The 15,234-nt window shown below is 44.1% G+C and overlaps 3 protein-coding genes across 4 annotated transcripts in view; 2 read left to right on the top strand and 1 right to left on the bottom strand.

The window, feature by feature from the left end:
* The first annotated feature begins 787 nt into the window (after positions 1-787).
* On the top strand, positions 788-3,376 carry LOC120424523 (transcription factor grauzone-like). Its single transcript, XM_039588683.2, has 3 exons — positions 788-1,041; positions 1,112-2,968; positions 3,038-3,376. The coding sequence occupies exons 1-3, from the start codon at positions 904-906 to the stop codon at positions 3,185-3,187; spliced, it is 2,145 nt and encodes a 714-aa protein (XP_039444617.1). The 5' UTR covers positions 788-903; the 3' UTR covers positions 3,188-3,376.
* A 570-nt stretch (positions 3,377-3,946) lies between these two features.
* LOC120424530 (putative fatty acyl-CoA reductase CG5065) overlaps positions 3,947-15,234 on the top strand; it is a 79,235-nt gene continuing 67,947 nt past the window's right edge. The window contains exons 1-3 of the mRNA XM_052706126.1: positions 3,947-4,447; positions 4,510-6,336; positions 6,393-6,554. Of these exons, the coding sequence (XP_052562086.1) occupies positions 4,310-4,447; positions 4,510-6,336; positions 6,393-6,545 (2,118 nt within the window). The 5' untranslated portion in view covers positions 3,947-4,309 and the 3' untranslated portion in view covers positions 6,546-6,554. The remainder of the gene's footprint in view (positions 4,448-4,509; positions 6,337-6,392; positions 6,555-15,234) is intronic.
* Positions 6,609-15,234, bottom strand: part of LOC120424529 (serine hydroxymethyltransferase) — a 28,981-nt gene continuing 20,355 nt past the window's right edge. The window contains exons 1-3 of one of the 2 annotated variants that reach the window (XM_039588689.1): positions 11,793-11,949; positions 11,516-11,715; positions 6,609-7,937 (exon numbers count right to left, since the gene is read on the bottom strand). In XM_039588689.1, coding sequence (XP_039444623.1) covers positions 6,734-7,937; positions 11,516-11,715; positions 11,793-11,816 — 1,428 coding nt within the window. In that variant the 5' untranslated portion in view covers positions 11,817-11,949 and the 3' untranslated portion in view covers positions 6,609-6,733. Of the gene's footprint in view, positions 7,938-11,515; positions 11,716-11,792; positions 11,950-15,234 lie in introns of those variants that run through there. The other variant, XM_039588688.2, reaches the window with a different exon arrangement.

The raw sequence follows: 15,234 nt of genomic DNA, 5'->3' as shown, positions 1-15,234 counted from the left end.
TATCACCTTCTTGAAATGTTGGTGCGCAAGGCTATTCGAACGATTCCAACTTCTGACAAAGCGAAAAAACTGACCAACCTCCGGGGGTTGAGTGTATTTGATTGGTGTCCCTAATGTTGCCATATCAGCACTTAGACGTTCAATTACAGCTCATAAAAAGCGTTTTTAACTGATATCGAGATATTAATAGCTCAATAGGCAGTGAGCAAGCAAGTTTTTATCAACAGTTTTACTAAATAATTTGTTGAAACAGTGAAAAACAGCAAATTGGATGGAGTTAGAAGCAAGTGCTTAACCTGCCAAACATACGAGAATTTCCCCTACTCGATTTCGTTGACAAAACAGTAACCTCAATAACCTAACCTGAATATTTATACATCTTTTTTAACCAATATTCAAATCTGGAGTTTTTTTTTTAAAAGGTCCAATAAACCAAATTTCCAGTTTTTGCTTTTTGGGTGTTTTTAGAACCGCATTGAGTCAGGGGTATTGAAAAACACCCAAAAAGCAAAAACTGAAAATTTGGTTTATTGGTCCTTTTCAAAAAAAAACTCCAGAAATCAGCCTTCAGGTAACTACACTGGTAAACAGCATTACACTTTTTTCAGTTCACTTTTACACACTTGTATGGGATTTTTCAGTTCAAGTATGATTACACACTTTCGTGTAATCATACTTGAACTGAAAAATCCCATACAAGTGTGTAAAAGTGAACTGAACAGTGTGTAATGTTGATTATCAGTGTACAACTGTGTATTTATCGTGCCATTTTTTTCACCCCGGGCCTGTTGTCATCAACAAAACGTCAATCAGCCAGAGTCTTCATTTTCTCGCGCAGATCGAAAATTTTGCATCGCTCGCGGAAATATTCCCAGATTGCCGTCGTCCCATCCACCACCCGTGATGTCCACGTCGGAGGCGCTGAAGGGCTGCCTGACGTGCTTCCGCCAGACGGATAACTTTCTCCGGATCGCCGAAAACGACGACGACGCGGGCGACGAAAATGTCGAGGCGGTGTTCGAAACGCACTTTTGGTTTACCGTAAGTGGACGGATCTTGGGATCTGTGTCTTTGTTTGATTGATTTGTTATGGGTTTGTTTTAATTTGCAGAAAGATGAGTACCAAGATCGGATTGTTTGCACGAGCTGCTGGGAAAAGATTGACGATTTTCACAAGTTTTACTGCGAGGTGAAGAAGGTGCACTATCCGAGGATTAAGAAGGAGCTGGAAGGGGTTCCCGTGAAGGAGGGTGGTGACGAAAAGGGGGAGGATGAGGGTGGCAGCGATGGGGAAAAGGTGCCGTACGATGAGAGTTTCCTGTCCACCGAGGTGTCGTTCAAAGAGGAACCGTCTGCGGCGACGGAGGAGAAAGCGGATCCGGATTTCTGGACACTGGACGCGCTGCCACCAATGGACGGAGTTTTGTCCAATAACGACGACGAAAGCGATGACAACAAGGATGAAGCCAAGAACAGTGACAGCGATTCGGAGAGTAGTTCCGGAAGCGATTATAAGATAAAACGTACCAGTTCGGACACTACCGACAGCGAGGAGGAAATTCCGTTGGCGAAGCGAATTACGAAGAAACGGAAGCGAAGAAGGAGGAAGTACGCTCGGGATGATCTGGATTACACTTGCTGTGTTTGTGCGGACGCAGGAGAGGAGATCGAACCGTTCGCGACTTGGTACAAGATGAACTTGCATTTCAAGCAAAATCACGGCCTTACCGGATTCATGTTTTGCTGCAATCGACGGTTCTGCACGAAACCGTTGTACGTGAAGCATCTGGAAAGTCACGACGTTTCGACAACGGTCAGAACCGATCAGAAGCACTGTCTGGAGTGCAAGTGCTCGTTCAAGGACGAAAGTGGCCTAGCTAGGCACATGGTCATGGTTCACACGCCGGAGGAGCTGAAACAGTTCAAGTGTGACCGCTGCTCGAAGGCGTTCGCCGATCAGGATCTGCTCAACAGTCACATCAACTGGCACGACGAGGTGGAAAAGAGAAATCATCATTGCGCAATTTGCAACCGCTACTTTACAGGTGCTGGCAACCTGCAAACCCACATTATGGCGCATCATTCCACGGCGGCAGAGGCCGCTGCCCAGGCCGAGCCCAAACCGGTTGAGAAAAAGTTTGAAAAACGAAAACGGGGCACGCCCGACGATGTCGCCAAGCAAGACGATCTTATCAAACAATTTGTCCAACTAAACTGTTCCAGATGTGACTTTGTGGGTGAAAATTTTAAAGATCTTCAATTGCACGCAAAAAATCTCCACCAACTGCCCACCTACTCGGTAGTTTGCTGCGAGCGACGCTTCAGCAAGCGGTTCCGCCTGTACGAGCACTGCCTCAAGCACCTCAATCCGAACCACTTCCGGTGTGAACTGTGCGATAAAACCTTCACGGACAGTCACGGGTTGCAGCATCATCGCTGGTTCATTCACACGCCCGTTTCGGAGCGACCCTTCAAGTGTGACGTGTGCGGGGACGCCTTCGTCAAGGAATATCTCCTAAAAGCCCACATGGATCGCCATCTGGACAAGGAACGCAAGACGCACACGTGCGAAATCTGTAGTGTTTCGTACACGGCGTTGCCACAGTTGAAAATACACCAACAGAACGTCCACGGCGCCGTCAGCGACTGGGTTTGCGATGTTTGCGCCAAAGGATTTGCCCACCGGGCACTGCTCGAACGGCATCGCCTAACCCACACCGAGGAAGGCCTCGCCAGCCTGAAGCAGCAGTGCGAAAAATGTCAAAAATGGATGCCCAACCGAACGTCCTACCTGCGCCATCGGCGACTCTGCGGCAACAACACCGGACCGGCCAAGTGCGACCAGTGTGAGCACGTTTCCGTCAATCCGCACGCCCTGTCGGTGCACAAGAAGCTGAACCACTCGGATCGGCCGAAATATACGTGCCGCTATTGCGGCAAGGAGTTTAAAAAGCAGCTCAGACTGAAGGTAAGTCGTGTCAACAGGAATGAAAGGGCACTCTATTATATGTACTCAAGCCGAACGTTTATTTTTAAGGAACACGAAGCGAACCACGCCGGAATCGTGCTGTACAAGTGTCCGTACTGCCCACGCGAGTGCAACTCCAGCTCGAATATGTACACCCACAAGAAGACGGCCCACCCGGAAAAGTGGGCAGAGGCGGTGGCGGCGCGATTTGCGAAGTAATGCGCTACATTTCAGCGCAAAGAATAATAGTGTAAAATTTATCAAAAGATTGTGTGCCCAGTTTATTACATAGCAGTACATAACGGTAACAGCTAACTCTTAAATAATAATTGAAATATATAAAACAAAATATATTAATACCGAATAAAGCTTAGAGAGTAAAAAGGGGGTTTGTTTTATCTGAATGCTAAGATAAACTTTTCTTGTTTCAATTAATCGCAATGAGATGTGAAGTAATCATGTTTTACCCACACCCTTACCAAAAATCATGATTTTTTGAGTTCCAAATCCCACTTTTTATACGAATTTTTCAGTTCAACCCATATAACCATTTTTATGGTTGTAGTACCTGAACTCGAAAAATCGTATGAAAAGTGGGATTTGGAACTCAAAAAATCATGATTTTTGGTAAGGGTGCATCTGAATAATAAAAATGCGTAGAAATAGTAATCATAGACTGGAAATCGTTTAGAGTGTGGGCGATTCTATCCAGCTTTTTAAGCGAAAATGGCGTTCGAATGGTGAACGCCCGAAATGTCAAAATCACGCAGTGGTACCAACATTACGAAAAAAGTGTTCCATGGCATGACAACCGCATTTTTTTTCTAATGTTGGTGCTACTGCACGATTTTGACATTTCGGACGTTCAACATTCGAACGCCATCTTCGCTCAAAAACCTGGATAGACATCATAAAAAAAATCATTCTCGAACGCCCGCTAGCGCACCATTTGGTTTTGCTGCCTGACAAAATTTAACCTCACTTTATTTTCGTGTACATACACGCAACACATACGTAGATTACTCTATTGTAAGTAAAACCACGCTTTTCTTTGCGTGCTTACTATAAACGTAAAAAACGAATATTTTAGAATATTCTCGTTGATCGTGTAACTCTCAAAAACAAAACGAAACATTACACGTTTGCTTAAAACTACAAAAATGGTATTGCGTGTGCCCCAAGCGCTCAACGACTGACCAAATTCCTTTAATCGTGCAATGATGTCACAACAAACAGTCGCCCCGAAAAAAAAAACAACAAAATTCCACTTAAATTGATTTTAATTGAATTCGCTGCTGCTGGTCACAGTTTCAGAAAATCTGGTTAGTCGATCGTCCAAAAATGTCCCCCCCGTCATCGCACCTGGAAAGCTGCTTCACCTGTCTGCGCCGCACCGACAACTTCCTGTGCATCACGGAGCGGGACGAGGCCAGTGGCGAAGCCGTCGAGGCAATTTTCGCCAAACACTTTTGGTTTACCGTAAGTGGGCGTACTTGCGGTGGCTTTGTGGGAGAAGCTTTAAACTTATATTTTTTTTCCAGAAATGCGACTACCAAGATCGAACCGTTTGCACCAGCTGCTGGGAGAAGATTGACGAGTTTCACAAGTTTTACTGCGAGGTGGAACGGGTGCACGCGACGGAAGTGCTCGCTGAGATCAAAACGGAAGAGGAGGAGGATGACGAGGAGAATGCGTTGATGGTTGTGGAGTCGTCGGGGGAGCAGGGCGAACCGGTTTGTAAGGTCGAGCTTAAGCAGGAAGTAGCTGGAAATCCAGCTGAGCAGGAAGAGGGCCGTTCGGAAGATGGAGGGGACAATGCTCAGGCGAGTTCGCCGGAGGAGAATTCCGACGAGTCTGACTGGGATGTACCGCTGGCTCGGCGTGTGGCGAAAGTGAAGCAGAGGCGGAAACGGGCTTTGAAGAAGCGAGTTCAACGTGCCCGGTCGCGCAAGGAAAAGGCTGACAACGATGAGTTGAACGTCCTTATAAGGCAGCACATGGATATTACGTGCCACAAGTGTACGGAAGCCGGGACGGACAATGGGGAAACATTTGATTCTTTCTATCAGTTGAGGTTGCACTTTAAAAATCAGCACGACAACTCGTACGGTTACATTGTTTGTTGTAACCGAAAGTGGGTTTCGAAGCCCGGTTTGGCGGAACACTTGCAGAATCACGAACCAAGCAAGACAGACCACAGCCGGTGCGTGGAGTGCAATTGCATCTTCAAGGACAAGAGTAGCTACGCGAATCACATGTTTCTGGTGCACACGCCCGAGGAGCAGAAACAGTTCAAGTGCGATCGCTGTGCGAAGGCGTTCGCGGCGGAAGATCTGTTGAACAGTCATCTCAAGTGGCACGACGAGGTTGAGAAGAAGAATCATTACTGTGAAAAGTGCAACAAGTATTTCTTGAGCGCACGAAATCTGGAGAATCACATTTTTTCCCATCACAACGTTGGCGAGAGTTCGACCTCGATTCAACAACCCGCGGAAGCATTCGTCGAACAATCGACGGAAGAACCCGCACCGCAACTGGAACCGTCCAAGGGCAAACGAACCGCCGAGGATGTCGCCAAGGAGGACGACCTAATTCGGCAATTCATCTCGCTAAACTGTTCCAAGTGTGACTTTGTGGGGGAAACGTTCAACAAGCTGTCCTACCATGCCCTCAAGGCGCACAACATGAACACCCATGCGGTCATTTGCTGCGACCGCCGTTTTGGAAAACGGCAACGGCTGTACGAGCACTGTCTGCGGCACCTCAATCCGGACCACTTCAAGTGTGAACTGTGCGGTAAAACGTACGCCGACAGTTCCGGGCTGCAGATTCACAAGTGGTGGATCCACACCCCGGTCTCGGAGCGGCCCTTCAAGTGCGATATATGCGGAGCCGCTTTCGTCAAGGATTACCTCCTAAAGCAGCACACAAACTGGCACGTGAACAAGGAACGCAAGAAGTACTACTGCGAGTTGTGCAACAAGGCGTACTCGAACTCGCTCCAGCTGCGCGCGCATCACCAAAAGAAGCATGGCGCCGTGTGCGACTGGGTGTGCGATGTATGCGCGAAAGGATTCATCCATCGGGCACTGCTCGAAGAACACCGACTCACCCACACCGAAGAAGGACTCGCGAGTCTTAAGATCCAGTGCGAAAAATGTCAACGCTGGCTGATTAACAAGAAGAGCTATTTGAGGCATCGTAGGCGCTGCTACGACACGTCCGGTCCGATCAAGTGTGACATTTGTGGAAAAGAGTCAGCGAACGAGGCGGCCCTAGCCGGACACAAGAACTTCCATCACTCGAATCGTCCGATGTTCCGGTGCACGTTCTGCGGCAAGGAGTGCAAGACGCAGCTGCGGTTGAAGGTGAGTCAAGACCGTCAAAACTAACCAGCAAAATTAACCACTTTTTTTCCTCACAGGAACACGAAGCTACCCACACCGGAGTGGTGCTCTACCAGTGCCCGTACTGTCCGCGAACGTCCAACTCCAGCTCCAATATGTACACGCACAAAAAGACCGCCCATCCGGAAAAGTGGCAGGAGGAGGCCGACGCGCGGTCCTACACGAGGTAGAAGCAAAAGGTCAGTGATACTTTTCTACTTCTTCTTTTTTCAAAACGCACGAATCAATCGACGTACTCTTTTACACAAATATTAGCGCATTAAATCTTATTTCTCTGTTTTGTATGTATGCTTTGAGCATAGTTTTATACACTGAACAATGCAAAAAAAAGAAGGAAAGAAAGCCTCTATGTCTCACCTCAGAACTCCTCGTAGCCGGGCATCGGGAACTTTTCGCTGTAGTCTTGGACCTCCTTCTTGAGGGCTTGCACCTTGCCATTAAGCTTCGGATCTTCGTGCAGCACTCGCTTAAAGTCGGCCAGCTTGGGCCCGGACACGGCGGTGATTTCCTTCGATAGCTGCAGACCCCGATCGATAAAGTCCACCACCCGGGCCATGTCCGACTCGGTGAGGCCACGCGTGGTCAGCGCCGGCGTTCCCAGCCGGATTCCGGACGGGTTGAGGGCGCTCTTGTCGCCGGGGACGGTGTTTTTGTTGCACGCGATCGATATTTCTTCGAGGACGTATTCGGCGCGAGCTCCGGTGATACCGACCGGACGCAGGTCAACGAGCACCAGGTGGACGTCGGTTCCACCGGTCGAGATGGTGTAACCCTTCTGCAGCAGGCCGTCGCAGAGGGCACGGGCGTTTTTGATGATCTGCACCTGGTAGTCTTTGAACTCCGGCGTCTGGGCTTGCAGCATGCAGGTGGCGATTCCGGCGATGGCGTGGTTGTGTGGTCCTCCCTGCAGCCCCGGGAACACCGCCTGGTTGATCTTGCTCTCCAAGTCGTACAGCACCTTCTCCCCGTTCGCCTTGACACTGCGCACCCCCTTGCGGTAGAAGATCACTCCAGCACGTGGCCCACGGAGCGATTTGTGCGTGGTCGTACTAACCACATCCGCAAACTCAAACGGCGATGGAATAACTCCGGCCGCGACCAGCCCGGAAATGTGCGCCATGTCCGCAAACATGTAAGCCCCGTTGGCGTCGGCAATCTGCCGGAAGCGCTTGTAGTCCAGACACCGCGAGTAGCACGAAATGCCCGCGATGATGATCTTCGGCTTGAATATCCGCGCACTTTCCTCCAGCTTGTCGTAATCGATCAGCCCCGTCACCGGATCGACCTTGTACGGCATGCTCTCGAAGAAGATGGACGTGGCGGAGATCTTTTTGGTCGCCGTCATGAAACCGTGCGTCAAGTGGCCACCATCGGGCAGGTCCAGCCCCATGATGCGCCCGTGCGGTTCGATCAACCCGGTGTACACAGCAAAGTTGGCCGGCGAACCCGAGTACGGCTGCACGTTGCAACCCCACTCCTCCGGATTCAGCCGGTACGCCTCGAGGGCACGCTTTTGGGCGAGGAGTTCGATTTCGTCGATGTACTCGTTGCCACCATAGTATCTGTAACGAAAGCAAATAATCACGGTTAGATTAGTTGCTATGACTATGGTCCCCCCGCCGAGTTGAGATTCAACGCCACTGATAAGGACGCGACCGTTGTAGTAACAGGAGTACAACCGTCGACGGCCGCGCCAGTTGTTTGCCGTTTCGAGCTTAGGTCATCAAAACATTCGACTTTCTCAAGGAAACGTGGTGAGTAGCACATTATCAATAAAGTTTGTGGGTTTGTTTGTTCCCTCTTTCAAAAGGTAAATAGTAGGTATAATGTTACGGCTGGTTAACTGATCCGTTACTTATTGACAGCCACACTTGTAATTTTCTAGAAACAGTTGATTATATGTATATGAATTTGCCAAATAAACTTGAAAATTTTAGATGGGTTTTGAAAAATCTGAAAATATTTTTATCGGAAGGATTGGACAGTTTTACATAAGAATTACTGTTTGCACTTGAAACTTTGACAGATTATCATCATAAATCAAAAATAAATAAATAAATAAAAATTATTTAAATGAAACGGAATAACTCCAGTAAAATTGGATCATATTTTTCTCATTTTTGACATTTGATATAAAAATATAAAAAAGGGCGAACATTTCTATCCGAGCATTTAAGAGCGAGTTTTTCATCGATGGTGCTCCGATTTGGATGAAACTTTAAGCGTTTGTTTGTCTATGCATGAGATGAATCCATGCCAACTATGAGCCCTCTACGACAAAGGGAAGTGGGGTAAAACGGGCATTGAAGTTTGAGGTCCAAAACACATGAAAAATCTTAAAATTGCTCGCATTTCCGTAAAACTTCATCGATTCCAACTCTCTTAGATGCATTCGAAAGGTCTTTTGAAGCCCTTCAAAATGTGCTATAGACATCCAGGATTGGTTTGACTTTTTCTCATAGCTTTTGCAAATTACTGTTGAAAATTGATTTTTTTAAACCTTAATAACTTTTGGCAACAGCGTCCAACACCCATACTCCCATAGGTCAAAAGTTAGGGAATTTCATGGACTATAAGCCTACGGTATTAACTTTTTGGCCAATCGCAGTTTTTCTCATAGTTTTTCGATTTTTCTAGAACAAACATTTTACAACGTTAGTTTTTGCTCTGTAGGCCTCCATAGCGGCACTTTTTGGTCTCAATTTTGACATATTCGGAATCCTCAGAAAATTTTACATTAGATTGGGGTGTTGGAATTTTGAATTTGATTGGAAAAAATGCCATTTAGAATTAATTAAAATATTATTTAGAATTTTGTCGGATTAGGGGTAAACAAGTTTTCGCCTACTTGATACAGCATTTGACGTATTGATCATAGGGTAAATAAGATCTTTTTCTTTTTTCAAAAATGTTTTATTTAATTATTTTTTAAATCAAAATTACAACTCCAATACTTCTAACTTACGTGAAATTGATCGAGGATTCCGAATATGTCAAAATTGAGACCAAAAAGTGCCGCTATGGAGGCCTACAGAGCAAAAACTAACGTTGTAAAATGTTTGTTCTAGAAAAATCGAAAAACTATGAGAAAAACTGCGATTGGCCAAAAAGTTAATACCGTAGGCTTATAGTCCATGAAATTCCCTAACTTTTGACCTATGGGAGTATGGGTGTTGGAGGCTGTTGCCAAAAGTTATTAAGGTTTTAAAAAAAAAACCATTTTTAACAGTAATTTGCAAAAGCTATGAGAAAAAGTTAAACCAATCCTGGATGTTTATAGCACATTTTGAAGGGCTTCGAAAGACCATTTGAATGCATCTAAGAGAGTTGGAATTGATGAAGTTTTACGGAAATGCGAGCAATTTTAAGATTTTTCATGTGTTTTGGACCTCAAACTTCAATGCCCGTTTTACCCCACTTCCCTTTGTCTTAGAGGGCTCATATTTGGCATTAGTTCATCTCATGCATAGACAAACAAACGCTGAAAGTTTCATCCAAATCGGAGCACCTCGATACGACCTCTAGAACAAACCGAGCAGAATCTACAAATACTGCCTCTTAAGGTGTTTGGTTCTGAATTGGGTCCTAAAATTAGGCTTGAATATGTGATATTGTTGTTCAAAACGATAAAGCTTATTTTTCTGAGTACAGTGACCCTTTAAACGACCGCAAAGAATTTTTAATTCAATTTTGAAAAATTTACTTCACGGCACTTCTTGACAGAAAAGGTCATACTTGGCAGCTCGTTCCAAGGGGACCATAGTTGATCTTGTATTTTTTTTTGCTTTAAAATAAAAAAAAGTGATTAGCAATGGTTTTTAATCATGTTTTTACCGTTGTACATAAAAATTTACATAGTGCTCTAGTACCCCATTCAGGGTCAAGAAATAGTAAATAGAAATGAAAATTAATCACGATTTGTAAAATGCTTCTATACAAACAACACAAAGAAAACCCTTTTTGATTGATGCATTCTGAAAAATCTGGAAAAGATTTGAATGATTTTCTAAATCTAACATGGCCGCCAAATGACCAACAAAAATTCACAAAAACGACTGGAACTTGAGGGGAAGTGTGAACCTTGGGGTCTCCAGAAATACGTGCATCATGAATTTTTCAAAAAATTTTAGACTGGGCCGAATGATTTTTCTCCAATTGGATACTAATGCCCTATGTAAATTTTTATGTACAACCATTTCTGATCACTATTGATTTAAAAATCCATTTTAAACTCTGTGTGGTCGTACTCAGAAAAATAAGCTTTATCGCTGTAAACAATAATATCAGCAATCTAAGCTTCATTTTAGGACTCAATTTCTCCAAACACCTCATTTTAACTGAAAATTCCACCAAAATCCAATGTGTTCAATTTTTGTGGATTTAGTGGGTCAATGTTCTTTTTTCAAAAATTTTACATTAAGCGTAATTAGGCATTGAAATGTGCAGTTTTTTCACACATCAATCAAAAGATCACAAAAATAAGTTTTCAAATGAAAGTGAAAATGAATCATGTGAAGCGAGTTGTGGCGCTATAACCACGGCAAATAGTGTCCAGGGCATTTGTGGAAATACAATGTCCCATCCCCGAGGGTCCCGGAGCACCAAAACTTCTTAGCATGGTGGCTTCCAACGATTTATTGCCTATAAAACAGGAACGTGAGCGGGGGATCCCCACGTTTCTTCCTCCCCTGTAGATTCAGAACTGTATTGTTGTTTGAATATTCGTGTTCAAATTCAATCCAGTTCAACGAATCATCTTTGCGGTAAACTTTACGCAGTTGGCCTGGCCGCTTTAACGTTTGTGATGTTTCAAAGCAATTTATTGCACTGGGGCACTGCAATTGTTAATAATGACAAGAGGATGCTAGGCGTTAATCAACCTAAGGCATTTTCCAGGATGCCCTCGAAAGACTGGCTGCGCTAGGGTTAGATTAGATTAGATTAGAAAGTGAAAATGAATCATGTTTAATTATCGATTTTCTATGATTTTTTGAACATTGGCCGATCTATAAACTGTTCTGAATACTCGAGCCACCTAAATAATTACAACCAGAGAGTTAGAACTGCCGTGATAATCTAGTTTTAAGAACCCACTTGATTCGAACCCCTCCCCGTTTGCTGCACAATTGTTTGCTCTCACCTCTGGCCGGGCAGTCCCTCGGAATACTTGTTGTGCAGGCACGAGCTCAGACACTGTAGCACCGACAGCGAGGTAAAGTTCTCGCTGGCGATCATCTCCAGGCCCTGGATCTGGCGCTTCTTCTCCTTCCGGACCAGATCCATCAGCTCTGGATCGGCCTGCCACAGGTTCTCGTGCAGCAGCTTCGCGTTGCCGGACATCTGTTTGGAAGAGACGGGGAAGATGCATCGAAGGGTTAGTATATGGTTGTTACGAATTGTAGAATCCAGTCAATTACTTTAACGTGATTATTGGTGGGCATGCTGGTAAAAGTTAAGATCTTCCAGTAGTGAAATAGTTTAGCGATCGAACTGTGCACACGTTAGTAGTTTGTAACAGAATGATTGATTCTTCCAGCGATCGCTGCATAGTACTCGCTTTCGTGTAGTGTTACATGGTTACACTCTCAATAGTGATGCTGATAGCAGATTTGTTATTGATCGCGGCCGTGCATCGGACAGCAAGTATTCACTTTCTCTTATTATTCCAACTAGTATATAAGAAAACAAAACTATAAGGCTCGTCTTATCAGGAGGAGAGAGCATTGGCAAAATACCGTGAAACGCGGCGGCGCGCCTGTAACCGGGCTTGCTGTCGTCAATCACAAGATCGATCCCCAACGAGTCAGTGATTCGTTCTAGAAGCGTCATATATATAGATGAAATTGAGTTCAAGATTACCGTTGCAGAAGGTTTGCGTAAGTTGTTTTGTTTAGGTCTATTTTAGCGGTTGAAAAACATGTTTTTGTAAGACACGGTAATAGAACTGCAACTAATTGTAAGCTCTACACTATGCCTTGGCGTTCTCTATTGCGAGATTCCTACCCAAAATTTGGTGTCCGAAGGATTGAACGGTGGGACAATCCAAAGGTCCGGAAGATTGTAAAAAGGGTAGTTTTTGTCATGCTATACATTTTTGGAAAAAGTATTTAAAAGATCTTTCCAATGAGCCCAAAACGTTGAAGATCTGACAACCCTATCAAAAGTTAAAACCACTTAAATGTTATTCATACACTTTTTAGAGGCCGGATCACACATATTTTGATGAAAACGTTGTCCGGATCTACCGCGCGACTTATTGACTTATTGGATGGGTAATCAAGAAATCTTTCCAAATACAGTAGTTGTTCGGTAACTGGGCTGAGAACGTAGCCCAGTCACCGAATGTTGCTCGTTAACTGGGCTGAACAAAAAATAACGAGGGGGCCACCGATGCATAATGTTTTTTAGATGAAATATAAAAATAAAAGTTACTTTATTTACAATGCTTACTTTTCATTTTTCTTTAATTGTAACTTGAAATCAAACAAAAGTTTGAAACAAGTTTTTTAATTTATTGAATATGATTTTTGCATCCATTAACCCCTCGGTCATTTTGGTTTGTTTTGGTTTTTTGACGTTTGTCAGCTTTTTAACTGGGCTACGGCCCAGTTGTCGAGAGCCCAGTTAAAAAGCAGCCCAGTTAAACAACGCCCAGCTACCGAACAACTTCTGTAGTCCAAAAGATTGGGAATCTGACATTCCTTTGTGGACCACCAATCAGTGAGGTACTCCTGGATATTAGCTCCTGAAAAGTGCTCAAAAAGTGCAAAAATGCCTCACGGCAAGAATGAGGCGGTCCTCACCAGCAGGATCGGCAGATTTGAAGAAGTTAAAGAATGCCGAAGCGCTACCTGCAAAGCCAGGCAGTTTGAGCAAGGACGCTCAAAATTCGTCTGGAAACCAGTTCGCTTCCCTCCCTGTGGGCGTGAGCGAGAAGGAAGAAGTTGAACGACGGGAAAAGTTGCCACCCATTTTTGTGAAAACATCGTCATCGTCAGTGCGAAAGTGGTTCCAAATCTGCAGCCATTGTCGTTGAATCAGCGGCAAAAAGTTGCAGAGAATACAACACCTCCAGGCTTCAGTCTGTAACCGAGGGAAAACCAACCAGCTTCAACGGATGAAGGCAGTAGTGACCTGTTTTCACCACAAGAACTTCCAAACATTTTCATCGAGATGACAACAACACTGCGTGGTTGCAAAACTCGTGCGGACCAAGTAAGAACGCTTGGAGGATTTATCTTAAAATACAGTTTTAACTACAAACTCGTTCTAATGATTTTGAATATTTCAATGAATTAACATTTTGTTAGTTTTAATTTAGAATTAGTTGTTAAAGTGATTTTTTCTTTTTTATCCAAATGTATTCGATTAAATACAAAAATGTAAAACAATTTGAAGAAAATAATTGAATGTGAACAGTTAATAATAAAACGAAAAATACAACAAAGATGAAGAGCATTTAGCCATACCACTTAGAATGTAAATGAAATGTAGTTATTATAAGAATGTTCAATAAAGATACATTCAATTTCAAAAAATGTAGCGTAGCAAGCTTAGCGAAAGTTTAGGTGCGATCGACAGGCCAGTTTCTCATTCATTCTGTCTTGAGCAGTCAATCGATCAAGACGCAAGCTTTAACCCAAGCTTGACTCAAACCAATCGATTTGGCAGCCAAAGCAACGCTGAAGTTCAGTTTAACTTGATGATTTTTTACACTGCGGTAGATAGGTGGCTCGAACCTCCTGTAATCTAGCTGAAGTTCGCAATGTAAAATAGTAGTTTATGCAACAAGTTGCAAAAAGAGGATTTTTTCAGCACGAGTCGTACATTTATCCAACGAGGTTCACCGAGTTGGATAAATACGAAGAGTGCTGAAAAAATCAAGTTTTGCAACGAGTTCCATACAACATTTTTTGGCAGGCCAAGGATTGATACCTAAGAGCATGCAATGGCACTGACCTTGTTGCGTGCTCTTCGGTTGACGTCCACGTAAGGAACATCCTGGAAGGAGCGTAAAGGTGTATTCACATTATACCGCATCCGCAGCCGCAGCCGCATCCGCACAAAATTTGACAGTACGGATGCGGCTGCGGTATAATGTGAATACACCTTAACTAACTACATCCGTAGTTCTGTTAGATCATCCGAATTATCTTGATCAGAACAGTATAGCTCTGGTTCCTTGCGAGTGTCCTATTTTCTTACCTCCACGTTGGCTTGGTTTTCATGATGACCTAGCTGGTGGCCTGTGGAAACGGATCGTAAACCTTTGACCACCGCGGGTCAGAGTCGAGACGGCTAAAAGAAAGGGGCGCGACAATGTGGGAAAGGGAAGTAATTTGTGATTGTAGACGGTATTGTTTTGATTCGCAGTATGTTGAGTCAACTGCTGTGGATGTACCTGAAACATCGCACAACGGGGTTTCTCTTCTCCTCATTCTCAGCTACCACCTATCTCCTATTTTTATTTTGCTCTACTGGTTCTCACTTCTCTTCACTGATTCTTCTATTTAATATCCATCATTTGATTTTGATTTTACTAACTTTTGATTCTCTTATATCTCAAAGCTTTTCCACTCTTTTCTATCAATTGATACTGCTGTAACAAACTTTGTTTTTTTTTCCATAAAAATATACTTTTCCTTAACCCTCTCCCGCCCATGGTTACTCCAGAGCACCAAAACTTTGAACTCAAATATCTCGGAACTGACAAAACTTTTCATGGTGCTTTAAGTTGCAGGTGTTCATGTAGAATGTATACTAACATCTCCCCAAATTTCATCAAATTTGGTTTAGCACAAGCAAAGTTACAGTACGAAATGTAAACAAAAATGGGCCAATTTCAGGGAAATAAATAAG

Source organism: Culex pipiens, chromosome 1 (assembly GCF_016801865.2).
Source record: "Culex pipiens pallens isolate TS chromosome 1, TS_CPP_V2, whole genome shotgun sequence".
In the NCBI taxonomy this organism is placed as follows: Eukaryota; Metazoa; Arthropoda; class Insecta; order Diptera; family Culicidae; genus Culex; species Culex pipiens.
This window is presented reverse-complemented; position numbering and strand designations above follow the sequence as displayed.

What these genes read in the sequence shown, in the direction of transcription:
- LOC120424523 (XM_039588683.2), top strand. Translation starts at nt 904, where the DNA reads ATGTCCACGTCGGAGGCGCTGAAGGGCTGCCTGACGTGCTTCCGCCAG. An exon ending in AAACGCACTTTTGGTTTACC is followed by an intron (nt 1,042 to 1,111) that starts GTAAGTGGACGG and finishes TTTAATTTGCAG; the next exon opens with AAAGATGAGTACCAAGATCG. An exon ending in AAAAGCAGCTCAGACTGAAG is followed by an intron (nt 2,969 to 3,037) that starts GTAAGTCGTGTC and finishes TTTATTTTTAAG; the next exon opens with GAACACGAAGCGAACCACGC.